The sequence below is a fragment of the Convolutriloba macropyga genome, chromosome 9 (assembly GCF_964194025.1).
Source record: "Convolutriloba macropyga chromosome 9, txConMacr16.3, whole genome shotgun sequence".
Taxonomy (NCBI): Eukaryota; Metazoa; Xenacoelomorpha; order Acoela; family Convolutidae; genus Convolutriloba; species Convolutriloba macropyga.
In genome coordinates this window covers 58,042,080-58,061,267 of record NC_134476.1, presented here as the reverse complement: position 1 = coordinate 58,061,267, position 19,188 = coordinate 58,042,080, and the positions used below count along the sequence as shown (strand labels likewise).

Genomic DNA, 19,188 nt, shown 5'->3' with positions numbered 1-19,188 from the left:
AAAAAAGAAAACTTAAACATTTCAAAGAATAAAACACTGTTAATCAAGTTGTATTTTTCAAAAACTTTTCACTCTTTTTTTTCACTATAAACTTCGACAGAAAAAAGAACAGGTCAACAGAAAATTCTTTTTGAGTGCACTTTTATTGCGCAAATATCATTTCAGACCATTTGTAAAACTACACTTTTCCTAAAAAATTTTGTAAAAGTTTAAAATATTTTAGAGTTTTGATTCTCATTATGTGCTAGTGGGCAAAAAGAAGTCAACAAAAAATCCATTTTAGTGCTCTTTAATAGCACTAAATCCACTACAAATTCTTTTAAGGCTTCAAAAAATTTGAGTTTTTTTGCAGAATTTTTTTTTAAAATTAAATTTTTCCAAGTTTGAGGCTTTTGGTCTATATAATGAGATATTTGAATTATTACTCCTAAAAGGCTCTACATAGACTTCTCCTCCACTGCAATAACTTTTCTAACAACTGGAAGCAGGCATTTAACTGTAGAACGGTTGGTTTGGACCCCTGACTCTGCAAGAGCTGAATTCGAACGAAGTTTTGATTTCTTTCGAAATGAAAACCTGTTCAAATTTTATCAATCGGCGCAGCTCCTAGCGTCTAAAGAGGGCTGCTGAAACTTTGACAATTTTTCATTTCAAATTAAATCAGGATTTTTTATTTGAGTTATTGTAGAAGAACTGAAACTACCTGATGGAAAAAAATTGGATTATGAAATTCTAATAATCAAAGTACAGATGAAGAGACAAATCGCAAAGAGATTTCATTATCGTCATTTTTTCAAGAAACACAAAAAATGGCAAAGCAGTGAGGGTGCCCCACTAATGCTCAGATGACACTGACACTGATTGATTTAGTATTTGTTTTCTATTTTGAACTAGTTTGTAATAAAAAAACATCTTAAACATTACAAAGAATAAAACACTGTTAATCAAGTTGTCTTTTTCAAAAACATTTTTACTCTTTTTTTCACCATATGCATCGTCAGAAAAAATAACAGATCAACAGAAAAAATTCTTTGAGTGAATTTTTACAGCGGAAATACCATTTCAGACCATTTTTAGAACTAACCTATTTCTCGAAACTTTTGTAAAAAGTCGAAAACGTTTGGAGTTTCGGCTCCCATACTGTACTAGTGAGCAAAATGAAAACAACCAAAAATTCTTTTGAGTGCTGTTTTAAAGCACAAAATCCAATACATACTCTTTTAGGAATTCAAAAAATTTTGAATTTTTTTACTGATTTTTTTTTGAAAACTTTAACATTTTTCCGAGTTTTAAGCTTCTGGTCGTTATAATGAGATTTTTTTATTACTACTCCTAAAAGGCTTTACGTAGAGTTCTCAATCTTTATTCAAAAAAAGAAAGTTTTAACATTACAAAAAACAAAACATTGATAATCAAGTTGTCTTTTTCGAGAACCTTTTCACTCTTTTTTTTGCTATAAACCTCGTCAGAAAAAACAACAGATCAACAGAAGATTATTTTTGAGTGCACTTTTATTGCGCAAATATCATTTCAGACCATTTGTAAAACCAAATTATTTCTCAAAAATTTTGTAAAAATTTAAAAATCTTTAGACTTTTGACAAGAAACACAAAAAATGGCAAAGCAGTGAGGGTGCCCCACTAATGCTCAGATGACACTGACACTGGTTGATTTAGTATTTGCTTTCTATTTTGAACTAGTTTGTAATCAAAAAAAGAAAACTTACAGAAAATTCTTTTTGAGTGCACTTTTATTGCGCAAATATCATTTCAGACCATTTGTAAAACTACACTTTTTCTAAAAAATTTTGTAAAAGTTTAAAAAATTTTAGAGTTTTGATTCTCATTATGTGCTAGTGGGCAAAAAGAAGTCAACAAAAAATCCATTTTAGTGCTCTTTAATAGCACTAAATCCACTACAAATTCTTTTAAGGCTTCAAAAAATTTGAGTTCTTTGCAGAATTTTTTTTTTAAAATTGAATTTTTCCAAGTTTGAGGCTTTTGGTCTATATAATGAGATATTTGAATTATTACTCCTAAAAGGCTCTACTTAGACTTCTCTTCCACTGCAATAACCTTTCTAACAAGTGGAAGCAGGCATTTAACTGTAGAACGGTTGGTTTGGACCCCTGACTCTGCAAGAGCTGAATTCGAACGAAGTTTTGATTTCTTTCGAAATGAAAACCTGTTCAATTTTTATCAATCGGCGCAGCTCCTAGCGTCTAAAGAGGGCTGCTGAAACTTGGACAATTTTTCATTTCAAATTAAATCAGGATTTTTTATTTGAGTTATTGTAGAAGAACTGAAACTACCTGATGGAAAAAAATTGGATTATGAAATTCTAATAATCAAAGTACAGATGAAGAGACAAATCGCAAAGAGATTTTATTATCGTCATTTTTTCAAGAAACACAAAAAATGGCAAAGCAGTGAGGGTGCCCCACTAATGCTCAGATGACACTGACACTGATTGATTTAGTATTTGTTTTCTATTTTGAACTAGTTTGTAATAAAAAAACATCTTAAACATTACAAAGAATAAAATACTGTTAATCAAGTTGTCTTTTTCAAAAACATTTTTACTCTTTTTTTCACCATATGCATCGTCAGAAAAAATAACAGATCAACAGAAAAAATTCTTTGAGTGAATTTTTACAGCGGAAATACCATTTCAGACCATTTTTAGAACTAACCTATTTCTCGAAACTTTTGTAAAAAGTCGAAAACGTTTGGAGTTTCGGCTCCCATACTGTACTAGTGAGCAAAATGAAAACAACCAAAAATTCTTTTGAGTGCTGTTTTAAAGCACAAAATCCAATACATACTCTTTTAGGAATTCAAAAAATTTTGAATTTTTTTACTGATTTTTTTTTGAAAACTTTAACATTTTTCCGAGTTTTAAGCTTCTGGTCGTTATAATGAGATTTTTTTATTACTACTCCTAAAAGGCTTTACGTAGAGTTCTCAATCTTTATTCAAAAAAAGAAAGTTTTAACATTACAAAAAACAAAACATTGATAATCAAGTTGTCTTTTTCGAGAACCTTTTCACTCTTTTTTTTTGCTATAAACCTCGTCAGAAAAAACAACAGATCAACAGAAGATTATTTTTGAGTGCACTTTTATTGCGCAAATATCATTTCAGACCATTTGTAAAACCAAATTATTTCTCAAAAATTTTGTAAAAATTTAAAAATCTTTAGACTTTTGACAAGAAACACAAAAAATGGCAAAGCAGTGAGGGTGCCCCACTAATGCTCAGATGACACTGACACTGATTGATTTAGTATTTGCTTTCTATTTTGAACTAGTTTGTAATCAAAAAAAGAAAACTTACAGAAAATTCTTTTTGAGTGCACTTTTATTGCGCAAATATCATTTCAGACCATTTGTAAAACTACACTTTTTCTAAAAAATTTTGTAAAAGTTTAAAAAATTTTAGAGTTTTGATTCTCATTATGTGCTAGTGGGCAAAAAGAAGTCAACAAAAAATCCATTTTAGTGCTCTTTAATAGCACTAAATCCACTACAAATTCTTTTAAGTCTTCAAAAAATTTGAGTTTTTTTGCAGAATTTTTTTTTTAAAATTAAATTTTTCCAAGTTTGAGGCTTTTGGTCTATATAATGAGATATTTGAATTATTACTCCTAAAAGGCTCTACTTAGACTTCTCCTCCACTGCAATAACCTTTCTAACAAGTGGAAGCAGGCATTTAACTGTAGAACGGTTGGTTTGGACCCCTGACTCTGCAAGAGCTGAATTCGAACGAAGTTTTGATTTCTTTCGAAATGAAAACCTGTTCAATTTTTATCAATCGGCGCAGCTCCTAGCGTCTAAAGAGGGCTGCTGAAACTTGGACAATTTTTCATTTCAAATTAAATCAGGATTTTTTATTTGAGTTATTGTAGAAGAACTGAAACTACCTGATGGAAAAAAATTGGATTATGAAATTCTAATAATCAAAGTACAGATGAAGAGACAAATCGCAAAGAGATTTTATTATCGTCATTTTTTCAAGAAACACAAAAAATGGCAAAGCAGTGAGGGTGCCCCACTAATGCTCAGATGACACTGACACTGATTGATTTAGTATTTGTTTTCTATTTTGAACTAGTTTGTAATAAAAAACATCTTAAACATTACAAAGAATAAAACACTGTTAATCAAGTTGTCTTTTTCAAAAACCTTTTTACTCTTTTTTTCACCATATGCATCGTCAGAAAAAATAGCAGATCAACAGAAAAAATTCTTTGAGTGAATTTTTACAGCGGAAATACCATTTCAGACCATTTTTAGAACTAACCTACTTCTCGAAACTTTTGTAAAAAGTCGAAAACGTTTGGAGTTTCGGCTCCCATACTGTACTAGTGAGCAAAATGAAAACAGCCAAAAACCCTTTTGAGTGCTGTTTTAAAGCACAAAATCCAATACATACTCTTTTAGGAATTCAAAAAATTTTGAATTTTTTAACTGATTTTTTTTTGAAAACTTTAACACTTTTCCAAGTTTGAAGCTTCTGGTCGTTATAATGGGATTTTTTCATTACTACTCCTAAAAGGCTTTACGTAGAGTTCTCAATCTTTATTCAAAAAAAAGAAAGTTTTAACATTACAAAAAAGAAAACATTGATAATCAAGTTGTCTTTTTCGAGAACATTTTCACTCTTTTTTTCGCTATAAACCTCGTCAGAAAAAACAACAGATCAACAGAAGATTATTTTTGAGTGCACTTTTATTGCGCAAATATCATTTCAGACCATTTGTAAAACTAAATTATTTCTCAAAAGTTTTGTAAAAATTTAAAAATCTTTAGACTTTTGACAAGAAACACAAAAAATGGCAAAGCAGTGAGGGTGCCCCACTAATGCTCAGATGACACTGACACTGATTGATTTAGTATTTGCTTTCTATTTTGAACTAGTTTGTAATCAAAAAAAGAAAACTTAAACATTTCAAAGAATAAAACACTGTTAATCAAGTTGTATTTTTCAAAAACTTTTCACTCTTTTTTTCACTATGAACTTCGACAGAAAAAACAACAGGTCAACAGAAAATTTTTTTTGAGTGCAGTTTTATTGCGCAAATATCATTTCAGACCATTTGTAAAACTACACTTTTTCTAAAAAATTTTGTAAAAGTTTAAAAAATTTTAGAGTTTTGATTCTCATTATGTGCTAGTGGGCAAAAAGAAGTCAACAAAAAATCCATTTTAGTGCTCTTTAATAGCACTAAATCCACTACAAATTCTTTTAAGGCTTCAAAAAATTTGAGTTTTTTTGCAGATTTTTTTTTTAAAACTAACTTTTTCCAAGTTTGAGGCTTTTGGTCTATATAATGAGATATTTGAATTATTACTCCTAAAAGGCTCTACTTAGACTTCTCCTCCACTGCAATAACCTTTCTAACAAGTGGAAGCAGGCATTTAACTGTAGAACGGTTGGTTTGGACTCCTGACTCTGCAAGAGCTGAATTTGAACGAAGTTTTGATTTCTTTCGAAATGAAAACCTGTTCAATTTTTATCAATCGGCGCAGCTCCTAGCGTCTAAAGAGGGCTGCTGAAACTTGGACAATTTTTCATTTCAGATTAAATCAGGATTTTTTATTTGAGTTATTGTAGAAGAACTGAAACTACCTGATGGAAAAAAATTGGATTATGAAATTCTAATAATCAAAGTACAGATGAAGAGACAAATCGCAAAGAGATTTCATTATCGTCATTTTTTCAAGAAACACAAAAAATGGCAAAGCAGTTAGGGTGCCCCACTAATGCTCAGATGACACTGACACTGATTGATTTAGTATTTGTTTTCTATTTTGAACTAGTTTGTAATAAAAAAACATCTTAAACATTACAAAGAATAAAACACTGTTAATCAAGTTGTCTTTTTCAAAAACCTTTACTCTTTTTTTCACCATATGCATCGTCAGAAAAAATAACAGATCAACAGAAAAAATTCTTTGAGTGAATTTTTACAGCGGAAATACCATTTCAGACCATTTTTAGAACTAACCTATTTCTCGAAACTTTTGTAAAAAGTCGAAAATGTTTGGAGTTTCGGCTCCCATACTGTACTAGTGAGCAAAATGAAAACAACCAAAAATCCTTTTGAGTGCTGTTTTAAAGCACAAAATCCAATACATACTCTTTTAGGAATTCAAAAAATTTTGAATTTTTTTACTGATTTTTTTTTGAAAACTTTAACATTTTTCCGAGTTTGAAGCTTCTGGTCGTTATAATGAGATTTTTTCATTACTACTCCTAAAAGGCTTTACGTAGAGTTCTCAATCTTTATTCAAAAAAAGAAAGTTTTAACATTACAAAAAACAAAACATTGATAATCAAGTTGTCTTTTTCGAGAAACTTTTCACTCTTTTTTTCGCTATAAACCTCGTCAGAAAAAACAACAGATCAACAGATGATTATTTTTGAGTGCACTTTTATTGCGCAAATATCATTTCAGACCATTTGTAAAACCAAATTATTTCTCAAAAATTTTGTAAAAATTTAAAAACCATTAGAGTTTTGACAAGAAACACAAAAAATGGCAAAGCAGTGAGGGTTCCCCACTAATGCTCAGATGACACTGACACTGATCGATTTAGTATTTGCTTTCTATTTTGAACTAGTTGGTAATCAAAAAAAGGAAAACTTAAATATTTCAAAGAATAAAACACTGTTAATCAAGTTGTATTTTTCAAAAACTTTTCACTCTTTTTTTCACTATAAACTTCGACAGAAAAAACAACAGGTCAACAGAAAATTCTTTTTGAGTGCACTTTTATTGCGCAAATATCATATCAGACCATTTGTAAAAATACACTTTTTCTAAAAAATTTTGTAAAAGTTTAAAAAATTTTAGAGTTTTGATTCTCATTATGTGCTAGTGGGCAGAAAGAAGTCAACAAAAAATCAATTTTAGTGCTCTTTAATAGCACTAAATCCACTACAAATTCTTTTAAGGCTTCAAAAAATTTGAGTTTTTTTGCAGAATTTTTTTTTTGAAATTAAATTTTTCCAAGTTTGAGGCTTTTGGTCTATATAATGAGATATTTGAATTATTACTCGTAAAAGGCTCTACTTAGACTTCTCCTCCACTGCAATAACCTTTCCAACAAATGGAAGCAGGCATTTAACTGTGGAACGGTTGGTTTGGACCGCTGACTCTGAAAGAGCTGAATTCGAACGATGTTCTAAATTTTTCGAAATGAAAACCTGTTCAATTTTTATCAATCGGCGCAGCTCCTAGCGGCTAAAGAGGGCTGCTGAAACTTGGACAATTTTTCATTTCAAATTAAATCAGGATTTTTTATTTGAGTTATTGTAGAAGAACTGAAAACTACCTGATGCAAAAAAATTGGATTATGAATTTCTAATTATCAAAGTACGGACGAAAAGACAAATCGCAGCGAGATTTCATTATCGTCATTTTTTCAAAAAATACAAAAAATGGCAAAGCAGTGAGGGTGCCCCACTAATGCTCAGATGACACTGACACTGATTGATTTAGTATTTGTTTTCTATTTTGAACTAGTTTGTAATAAAAAAAAAACATCTTAAACCTCTTTTTTTCACCATATGCATCTTCAGAAAAACAACAGATCAACAGAAAAAATTCTTTGAGTGAATTTTTTCAGCGGAAATAACAGTTCATCCCATTTTTATAACTAACCTATTTCTCGAAACTTTTGTAAAAAGTCGAAAACGTTCGGAGTTTCGGCTCCCATACTGTACTAGTGAGCAAAATGATAACAACCAAAAATCCTTTTGAGTGCTCTTTTAAAGCACAAAATCCAATACATACTCTTTTAGGAATTCAAAAAATTTTGAATTTTTTTACTGATTTTTTTTGAAAACTTTAACATTTTTCCAAGTTTGAAGCTTCTGGTCGTTATAATGGGATTTTTTCATTACTACTCCTAAAAGGCTTTACGTAGAGTTCTCAATCTTTATTCAAAAAAGAAAGTTTCAACATTACATAAAAACGAAACATTGTTAATCAAGTTGTCTTTTTCGAGAACCTTTTCACTCTTTTTTTCGCTATAAACCTCGTCAGAAAAAACAACAGATCAACAGAAGATTATTTTTAAGTGCACTTTTATTGCGCAAATATCATTTCAGACCATTTGTAAAACTAAATTTTTTCTCAAACATTTTGTAAAAATTTAAAAACTTTTAGAGTTTTAACTCTCATTATGTGCTAGTGGGACGGAGAGACAAATCGCAGCAAGATTTCAAAATCGCCAATATCTCGAGAAGCACAAGAATCGGTAAAGCTGTAAGGGTTCCCCAATAATGTTCAGAAACACACCCGTGCCTGTATATATGACACTGACAGTGATTGATTGATTTAGTATTTAATTTCAATTTTGAATTGGTATGTATTTAAAAAACAAAAGTTTCGACGTTACAAAAAATAAAACGCTTTTAATCAAGACATTTTCCTTAAAACTTTGTCCAAAAAAACAACATGTCAACAGAAAATTTTTTGTGAGAAAATACTTTTTAGTGCTCTTTTATAGCACAAAAACCATAACATGGTAATTTGATAAAATTTGAATTATTTTCGCTTAAATTTTTTGAAAAAATTAACATTTTTTAAAGCTGGAGACTTTTGCTCAATATAATGAGATATTTGCATTAATACTTCTAAAAGGCTCTACGTAGACTCCTCCACCTCCTCTGTAGTATCCAATCCAACAAATGGACGCTGCCATTTGATTTTAGTGCAGGTCACTTCAAATCAGCTACAAAATCATCAGGCACTTCAAATGAGGCACAGCTACAAAAATCTTCAGACAGCAAGAAATAACATTTGAAACTGAAAAAACTTAGAATTTGTCAAAACTCAAAAAAGTTCGATTTTCGGAGGTGAAAACCAGAGCAACCCGAGGGAATGGCAAACCGTTAGGGTAACCTCTGAGATTTTCTGGGACCCAACAATTGTTCTTGCATTAGACCCACAAGTGTGGCTTTTAGCACTAATATGGTGCAAAATTGGCATTTTTTGATATTTTGTCATTTGAGTTTTATAATGTTGTTTATTTTATGATAACTTAGGCAATAATTAAGAGTCAAACACATCAGACCATCAGTGCTGATGTCAACAGAAGTAAATATTGCCGTAATTTAACAGTTACTATGTAAAAAATGACCTAAATTACTTTAATTGATCAACCAATTAGAAACAAGTAACAATGATGTGCTAAATGACGTTCCCCTGATTATTTACTTTGACCCGATTGTTAGAACAGTGCAACCACATTGTATTAAGAACCATTAGAAACTGTCATAAAGGTCAGTCGGCTCTGAGATCAGACTGGAAATTTGTTCTTCAGCACTTTTAGTCTTTTTGCTTAGTTTTGTTAGATCTTTAGACCTTGTGACTTTTAACTTATGTGAGTTTTTTTGACGAGCATTTAGCAACTTTACTAATACTGGCTGAAGTCCTACAAACTTTACCACGAGATTGAACATAGATTTTCACTGAACTTTTCCTTAACTTCAATCAAAATTAAAGTTACAGTACTTTAATACGTCCGAGCGACTAATTATTTCAACGAGATTACTAGACATTCAAATCCAGTGAAGAACCAGGTCGGCGTAAAGCTCGAGAGCGAGGCTTTGATTTTTCCATTCAGCTGATGTCCTTGAGCAGCCGCAACATTTGGTCGGCCCCACAGGACAGCAGCTCGAACAGCAACGAATCTTACAGTTAATTTGGTGGATCAGTACGAAATCCTTACGATGGCTGGAAATAACCACGATAGACATCGGAAAACGACTGATTACAAGATAAAAGGCCTATTCAAGAGACTAGAAAGTGAGTGAGCTATATTTTTCAAAACTTTGACAGAAACCTTGAGTACGGTAAAAGTCACTTGGTTCAGAACAAAACATTGTCTGCAAAAGGAGCATATCAAGGTTTCCCTGAGACGTACCGCGATCTCCAGAAAAACATTTAAGAACAGAGACAATTCCTGAAGTCCAATTTTTCGGAGAGTTTCGATGTCAACACTGATCGAAAACTGGGTGGAAAGAAGAAGGCACTGAAATGGTTGGTTGATTAAATTCCAACACCTGGAAAAAATGAACAATATCGCAGCTACGTTTAATTCATCAAAAAGACCATTTTCACTCTACACAATAACGGAAGAATGTATATGGTTTTAAACAATCCGTGAAAATTGGACGAAGAATTGTTTAAAGAAACAGAAAGTTTAGACAACTCCCGTATGCAAGCATTGTGTAGCAAATTGGAAAGGCTATAAACGAGATTCAGCGCAGAAATTATACAAATTGTGACGTTATATTTCGCTTCGAATTGAGTGGCGGCTTTAAGTGTCAACAAAGACTATCATTGAGGCATGCTAAAATGGTACCTGCAAACCACAGAGAGTGGAAATCGACCATTTTTTATTGTCATCCGCTTCGGCTGGGGATAGGGGTCCAAAACAGACTGTAATTGATACAGAAAATGGAACGATAGCAATATAACGTCCAGGTCTCTTCCAGGCATTCTGCTACGCACGGAAGCAGAAGGAAACCCCGTATCCTCAACTTGAGATCAACAGGAAGGTCACAAATTGACGAATTGATGCTCGAAAACCTAGAGCTATGAAAAAAGGAAGAGCAAAGACTGCAACAGCGGCAGTTGGAGTTAAAGCAGCAGTGTGAGCAAATGGCACTTTGTTGTCGGCGAGAAGATTTACGTTTACATGAGCACCAGCAAAAACAACAACACAACGAGGGCAGGTTTTACGTTTACAGCAGCAACCACAACAACTAGAACAGGAATTACGTCCAAAATTGCAGCTACACGAGGACAAACTGCCTGAGCGACAGCATGAAAATAAAAAAAAAGAATGCTGAAGCCGACGAAGAGCAAATGCGCCGAGAAAAAGAACTGAAAAAGAAAAAATCAAGAGCATCTGGGTTGCAGGTTGCCAACTTAGAAAATGTTGGATCAAGACACAAGCCAGAAAGAACAGCGGTCTGGGCCGATTTAAGGTTAACCGTCTGGCCCTAGACGACCAAATTCTGCTACTGTTGTGATCAGCCCTCCAAAGAATGCCACGCATGACAGGGATGGAAAAAGTTTCAGTATCGACTTTAAAACTAGTCCTCTGTTCGAACCGAATATAGGCTTAACGCAACTGCGAGGTTCAATTTTTCTCAAAAAACAGAAAGCCCTAAATCAAAAAGGGTGACAAAACCACGGAACACTTTGCCCAAAACAACGTTCCAACAGCAAGGAATGTGTGGTGGACAGGGAAAACAAAGTTCCAGGTACAATTCTCGTAACAGATCAATGGAGAGCCAAAACTAAACAACGGTGAGCCAAAATATCCCAGATGTAAATTATCGCCCGAGTGGTGATCCAAGAGGATTTCCAAAAACCCAAGATGACGGAGTTTTCAGCAGACTCCTTGGACGGGCGCGAGTTGGCAGAACTCTTTGATGTCATCGTGCATCAAAAACGGCTCAGTGATACTGAGAAGATGCTGTATCAGAAAAAAGGCCTCACTGGTTCCGCAAAAGCGGCCATTTCTGGATTGGGTTTCAATTTACAGAATGAAGAAATCACAAGATGACAACCGATGACAACGATGACAACCGAAGCTAACGATCTCTCTGGCGAGATTATCCAGAGCAGAGGATAGAAGTCTACGAGTATACACGACACGTTTTTGAGCAAAAGGCTCACTGACTAGTACAAATTAAGCTCTGCATCATATGGCAGAAAAAAAAGCGTAAAATTTTTGCATGGACCACAATCTGAAGTCAAACAGAACAACTCAAGTTTGAAACGTCCAAAATTGCAGCTACAAGAGGACAAACTGCGTCTGCCACAACATGAGCGACAGCATGAAAATGAAAAAAAAGAATGCTGAAGCCGACGAAGAGCAAATGCGCCGAGAAATAGAACTGAAAAAGGGAAAATCAAGAGCATCTGGGTTGCAGGTTGCCAACTTAGAAAATGTTGGATCAAGACACAAGCCAGAAAGAACAGCGGTCTGGGCCGATTTAAGGATAACAGTCTGGCCCTAGACGACCAAAATCTGCTACTGTTGTGATCAGCCCTCCAAAGAATGCCACGCATGACAGGGATGGAAAAAGTTTCAGTGTCGACTTTAAAACTAGTCCTCTGTTCGAACCGAATATAGGCTTAACGCAACTGCGAGGTTCAATTTTTCTCAAAAAACAGAAAGCCCTAAATCAATAAGTGTGACAAAACCACGGAACACTTTGCCCAAAACAACGTTCCAACAGCAAGGAATGTGTGGTGGACAGGGAAAACAAAGTTCCAGGTACAATTCTCGTAACAGATCAATGGAGAGCCAAAACTAAACAACGTTGAGCCAAAATATCCCAGATGTAAATTATCGCCCGAGTGGTGATCCAAGAGGATTTCCAAAAACCCAAGATGACGGAGTTTTCAGCAGACTCCTTGGACGGGCGCGAGTTGGCAGAACTCTTTGATGTCATCGTGCATCAAAAACGGCTCAGTGATACTGAGAAGATACTGTATCAGAAAAAAGGCCTCACTGGTTCCGCAAAAGCGGCCATTTCTGGATTGGGTTTCAATTCACAGAATGAACAAATCACAAGTTGACAACCGATGACAACGATCACAACCGAAGCTAACGATCTCTCTGGCGAGATTATCCAGAGCAGAGGATAGAAGTCTACGAGTATACACGACACGTTTTTGAGCAAAAGGCTCACTGACTAGTACAAATTAAGCTCTGCATCAAATGGCAGAAAAAAGCGTAAAATTTTTGAATGGACCACAATCTGAAGTCAAACAGAACAACTCAAGTTTGAAACGTCCTCAGCAAAGGCGGCTTCAGTTTGACTGACGATCCACAACCACCATCAATCTTTGGGCTGAACTGATATGTAGATACGTTCAATCTCATAGTCTGTCGTCGAATTGAGACAGAATTTCCATCAAAATTAACTTAGAGAATTGTTTTAATTTTTGTCTCAGCAGTGTTCAACCCACATGCGATACGTTCACTTTTCAAAATACAGGTGCGGTCTCTACTTGAAGGCATTTGGGCAGCAAGAAGACAAGCATGGCACAAAAAGTTATCAGTCGAGCACTCAAAACTGTTCAATGATTGGTGTTTTGATTTGAGAGAAATAAGGACGATGTCGTTCAATCGACTTTACTTAGAAAACGAAAAAACAGAATTGAGACTCACAATTTCACAGACCCTTCCGAAGAACCAATGTGCATCGTAGCTTATCTGCAAGACTAAGCGGCGTTAAAACTTGTCTATGTGATAGAGAAATGCCGTGAAGCACCCATTAGACGCACGACGATTCCGAAATTAGAACTTCAAGCCGCAGTAAACGGACTTTGTCTCAGAAGGCAGATATTGAGATGACATGGTGTAAAAACTCACAAAATCTAGAATTGGGCCGACTCATTGACCGTTCTAGAGTGGCTACAGGTAGCACACAAGAAACAACTGGTGTTCGTTGCAAACAGAGCAGCAGAAATACTGGAAAGTTCTTTCATGGATCAATGGAGACTTGTGAAACGCATTGATGACCGTGCATATATTGGCACATGAGGCAAGTCTCTCAAAGATCTCGAGAGTCCAGGTGGTTAATTGGGCCATTATGGCTCTAGACTGATGAAGAAAAATGGCAAAACGGGTGGCCCAAGTGAACGAAGTCGAAGCTGAGCAAGCTACCAGTAATGTAGCTAAAGAAACTAAACTAGATCATCTATTCAATTGGAGAAAAAAATGGCTTCCTTTAAATTAGAGATTTTATTGCCAACTACACGAGATTCAAAACAAAGCAGAAGAGATCTCTCAAAGCATACGAGATCCACCATTTTTGGTTCGATTTGTTCACAACAAAAATTTCCCGAAGTTTTCGAAGTCGATAACAATTAGCAAAGAAAACATTGAACATTGACATTTCCATACGAAGAAGAAGACAAAACAATTAAAATGAACCATTCTGACCTTGACCTTGACATTCTATTCTGAACTTGATTGAAACATTCAAATCTTGATTACCACACAAAACATCCATAATTTTTGACAGCAAAACATCCAGTTATACATTTTCTGTTGCAGATCGGATCGAGACAGCCTATACGAGGGCAAAAAATACGTGAACCCATGCTCCAACAAAAATACTGGATCATCAGATCATGTAATGTGTTAAGGAAAGTCAAGTCAATATGTGTCAAATGTCGGTACAGAAACGCCAATCCTATTCAACCATTGATGGCGGAACTACCCCGAGAACAACATGATTAGCATGGTTTCCTATTTACCCACACCGGAGTTGACTACTTTAAATTGAAGCTCCTACGACGTGACCCGAATAGATGGTGCTGTCTCTTCGATGTCTAACAGCAAGAGCAGTACAAATCGAAGTGGCACCATCATTAGAAACCGAGTCATGGATTGCTGCAGTGACAAGATTCGTTGCAATTCGTGGTTTCCCGATTAATATAATCAGCGAAAACGGATTTTGTCGGAGCAGCCGACGAGCTGAAAGCATTCTTGAACGAATGGTAAAAAGCTACGTTTGAGAGTGACTTGGCTCAGAAAAAGTTTTTTTGGGAATCCAATCCACCTAGAGCTCCAATTTCGGTTGAATCTGGAAGAGACTAGTTGATAGTTGCAAGAAAATCATGACTTCAATCTTGGACAACCGAACGCTCACCGACAAGGCACTCAGCACTAAAATGTGTCTGGTAGAGCAAACGTTTAACGCAACACCCCTGACCCCTGACAGCAGTAAATGACGACCCTGAAGACTTGACGGCACTCGCGGCAAATCACTTCGTGTTAGTACGAGAGTACACAAGTGCGACATTCATGTCATCCACTAAGCGCCACCATAACTTGAGAATGTCTTTCGAAACGGATCAAACCTATGAGGACATGATCTGGAAAAGAGGTACTCACGAATATCTTTCTCAAATGAAGAAGAGATCGAAATGGTCAAAAGAGCATGTGCGAAACTTGAAAGAAGGCGAGTTAGTATGGCTAGTAGATGACTGCGAAACGCTGTGTGTAGATGCTTGGACGAATTATCGAGATCTTCCCGGGAATGACGGTGTTGTGCGATCAGCGAGAGTCAGAATGGCATATGGAGAGCTGAATCGGCCAGTCGTGAAAGTATCAAAGTAGCGGCAGTATTCTAAGATGGTTTTTCAGAGATCAAAAACAGAGCCAACATTGTTGGAGTCACCTGAAATCAGCTACAAAAGCAATCAGACAGCAAAAAAACTTTGAAACTGAAAAACTTAGAGTTTGTCAAAACTCAAAAGAGGTCAGAACTGAAAAAAAACTTACAAGTTGGAATCGAAAATATGTACATACCCACTATATTGGGACGAGAAAATTTGAGCAATCCGAGCTTATGGCACACGGTTAGAAAAACTTCTAAGCTATTCATGGACCCAACAAAAGTTCAGGCATCGCACTCACAAGTGTGGCTATTAGCACTTATATGGTGCAAAATTGGCTTTTTTTAAAAAAAAAATTGTCATTTATTGTTGAGTTCTTAGTTTGTTTATTTTATGATACTTTAGGTGATCATTAAGTGTCAAATTGCCTACATATGAGGCATTCGGAGCTGCGTTAAAACCATCCGTGTCAACAAAAGTTAATATTGCAGTAAATTGAAATTTAATATGCAAAGGATGACTTAACTCACTTTACTTAACAATGATGGGATAAATGATAATTATCTGATTATTTAATTTAACCAATTGTTAGCATATTGCATTCATATTTTATTTAGAGCCATTAGAAGTTGTTATCTAGAGCAGTCGGATAGACTAAAAGTTTATTCTTCAGCACCTTTATTCTTTTCTGCTAAATTTTGTTAGATCTTAAGATCTTGTGAGTTTTAAGTTAGTTGATCTTTCTTGACAAGCAGCCACAAACTTTACCAACACTATCTGAAATCTTAGAAAATTCAGCACGAGATTGAACAGAGATTGTCACTAAGATTTCTTTAACTTCAATCAAAATTATAGTTACAGTCCTTTGATACGCCAGAGCGACTAATTCTTTCAACGAGATTACTAGACAAAGGAACCCAGTGAAAAACCAGGCTGGCGAAAAACCCAGTGAGAACCAGGCTGTGATATTTCGGTTCCGCTGAGATTCTTGAGCAGCCGCAACAGCAGGGTTCCCGACCTCACTCCCTACATGAACTCAGGTCAAACAAAATCCTGATTTCTTTTGAAACCAAAATTTTTGCAATTTTCAGCTGCCGTTGTAGCACCTAGAGTCGACAACACACTGCTGAAACTTGAACAATTTTTCATTTCGGAAGAAATCAGGATATTGTGCGACTTGAGTTCTCGGGGGGGGGGGGGGGGGGGTCCGAACCAAACCTCCCCCCCCCCCACCCACAGCCATATGGCAACTTACTATACTACTAACAATCACTGGCAAAAGTAGTCAGGCTATATCGTGCAAAAGTTTTAGTAACAGGTTTTACATCAAATTTAACCGCCAGTGGTGTCAGATGTGGTGTTGAACAAGCATGGTGGTTAACTGTTAACAGTTAGGATGTTTTTATGGTAAATTTACCATATATTTATTTAGTGTGGTTTCCTCTGGTGACCAAGCGCAGATCCACCATCGCTCAATGTAAACACCCAGGTCGAAGCCTCGTCTAATAAAAATACCTATAAAGCCTGCGGGGGGATAAAAAGACTTCAATTACATGGTGGATGACCCATTTAAAGTCCAGCTAAATTCTTTTCATATGCAAAAATGAGTCAAACTGAAAAGCTCCGCCACCACCTGGGTTCGATCTCGTGACGCTCTCCAATCGTACCCAATGGTTAACCAATTACACTATATATCTTTTATCAATTTTGCTGTATATCCTTAACATTTTAGTGTCCAGCCAAATTCCAGGACGCGTTTCATTGTCCAGCTAATTTCCAGGACACGGTTCATTGCCTAGCCAAATTCGAAGACAATTGTTTTTAGTTGCAGTCAAAGTCAAGGACATAACTTAAAGTCCAGACAATTTCTTTTCATACTAAAAATCTGTCAGGGACTGTCTTTTCATGCCTTATAAAGGTCGAGGAAGGTCTTTTAATAATTCCAGGTCTAGACTACGGCATTAACTTAAGGTAAACCCATGAATCATATGTAAAAAATGCGTTGAGTGTACTCACTGCTTTGAGAAAGCAGTGTACAGAAAATCTGTGCTAATTTTTTGCAATAAAATATGCTTAAAGGAACCACCTAAAATGTCATAATGTGCGTCAGAAGACGTTAAAAGTAGCAGCCAACAATTCATGTGAGAAGACATGGATGGGTTTTGTGAGATTTATTTTGTTCGATGCAACTTGTGATTTTCAGAGGTGGTCAGTTGTACGAGCCCAAGTCGTTGGAGGAGGTGAAACACGTCAGGCGCAACTTTGGAATGCAATCCAAGGAAAGTTAGTATACTACTCTCAGACACTACTGCGACCTTATATTCCCACTAGTGGGCCTAGAGACCCAAAACCTACTGCTTTTTCACTTTGTAACTTGATGATATACTACGTAATGGAATGTCCTAAGTTGAGCTCCCTGGCCAAAGCAGAGAAAATCGGGGGCGAAATCTTCTAGCGCGCTAAAGTCTGGAAATTGGTCTGGAGTTTGTTGTCTGATTAGAGTAACTTCGGACTGGGATGGTGCGATAAAAGTTTAATTGGTCAGAAATGGTCTGCTTAGAGATGAATACGAGCAGACTTTGATCATACGAAACGAACAGATCATTTGAAACGAGCATAATTCTGGACAGAAGAGACCTCAAACGCACCAAAGTCTGATCAGTGTGTGTGGTCTCGAAATCAAGCAGAAACATTTTTTGTGCTGATATCTTCTTTAATCGTACTCTGTGCCTGGGTCGAGGTTTTGTCGAAAAAGTAATATAAGAATTGCGGTCAAGGCCGAGAATTTTTGAATGCACCAGAACATAAATGATCTGTTGTCCAAATTAAATTTCGTGTTTGACTTCACTGAAACGACCGGAGACTGCCCGGGTCGAGGTTTGGCGGTGAATTTTCGTAAGAAATGCGGTGAAATGCGGTGAAAAAAAGTAATTTACACCACGTGTTTCTTATATCTTTTTTCGGTGAATGCGGTGAATCCCGGTGAATTTTTTTCACCGCGTTCTCGGTGGCAGTGAATTATTCTTTTTCACCGCTTGATGCGATTAATTTTTTTTTCACTGCATTTAGCGGTGAAAAAAAATAATTCATCGCTTGAGAACAAGCGGTGAAAAAAATAATTCATGGCAATAAGTGGTGAAAAAAAATAACTAACCGCGATTCACCGCATTCACCGCACATATATAAGTAAGAGTGGGGCTGCAATGGTTGGATTATTAACGAAGATGCAGCTCAAAACTCTTACATTTTTTGGGCTGCATTAGGCTTCCAACGGAGGTAAAATGGCGTGAGAGTGAGGGTATAAAAACAAATTAATCCCACCCCCCCCCCCCCACTCTTACATCTTTATGGTCTGTTAAGGGGGGGGGGTAAAATGATGTAGAAGTTCGGGGGTAAAGGAGAAATTATCCCCGAAATTTGACATCATTTTAACCCAATTGACAGACCAAAAAGTTGTAAGAGTGGGGAGTTAATTTGTTTTTACCCCTCACTCTCACGCCATTTTACGCCCGCTAGAAGCCTAATGCAGCCCAAAAAGTTGTAACAGTTTTGAACTGCATTTTTCTAAAAAATCCTCCCATTGCAGCCCCACTCTTGCATCGTATCTTCTATAAGTTCCCCCTGCTGAGCTTTTCTTACCTGAATCAGCGCTCCAGGTCATTTTTTGTTAAACCAGGCGTCATCAGACAGCTCACTACAGACAATATCCGTTTCAGTTGTGTTTATTGCATGGGTACTACATTGTCACTTTAAGTTCAATTACTTGTTTTTTTTTGTCCATGAATACAGGAAACTTCGAATCTCAACAGCGTGGCAACAGTATAACATCTTTTCTGTTCAAGCGGGTAAAACGAGAAGACTATCATGTTTGAATTTAGAAATTTCAGTCCTTTTTTCTACCTTAGTGCATAACAAACTAACAAGCAACAACAAAACTTAAAGGCATAAATTTTGCTGTAAAGAACTTAACTCTATAGTACATGTGACGTCTTCAATTTTCTCCTCGAATCGTTCTTTAGCTTT

At 35.7% G+C, this 19,188-nt stretch overlaps 1 protein-coding gene across 2 annotated transcripts in view; it reads left to right on the top strand.

Moving 5' to 3' along the window:
• The window catches only part of LOC142345493 (uncharacterized), a 113,633-nt gene extending 95,781 nt beyond the window's left edge, over positions 1-17,852 (top strand). Inside the window, exons 2-3 of one of the 2 annotated variants that reach the window (XM_075397558.1) lie at positions 17,369-17,448; positions 17,726-17,852. In XM_075397558.1, the coding sequence (XP_075253673.1) occupies positions 17,369-17,448; positions 17,726-17,748 (103 nt within the window). In that variant the 3' untranslated portion in view covers positions 17,749-17,852. Of the gene's footprint in view, positions 1-17,368; positions 17,449-17,665; positions 17,686-17,725 lie in introns of those variants that run through there. The other variant, XM_075397560.1, reaches the window with a different exon arrangement.
• Positions 17,853-19,188: the final 1,336 nt, after the last annotated feature.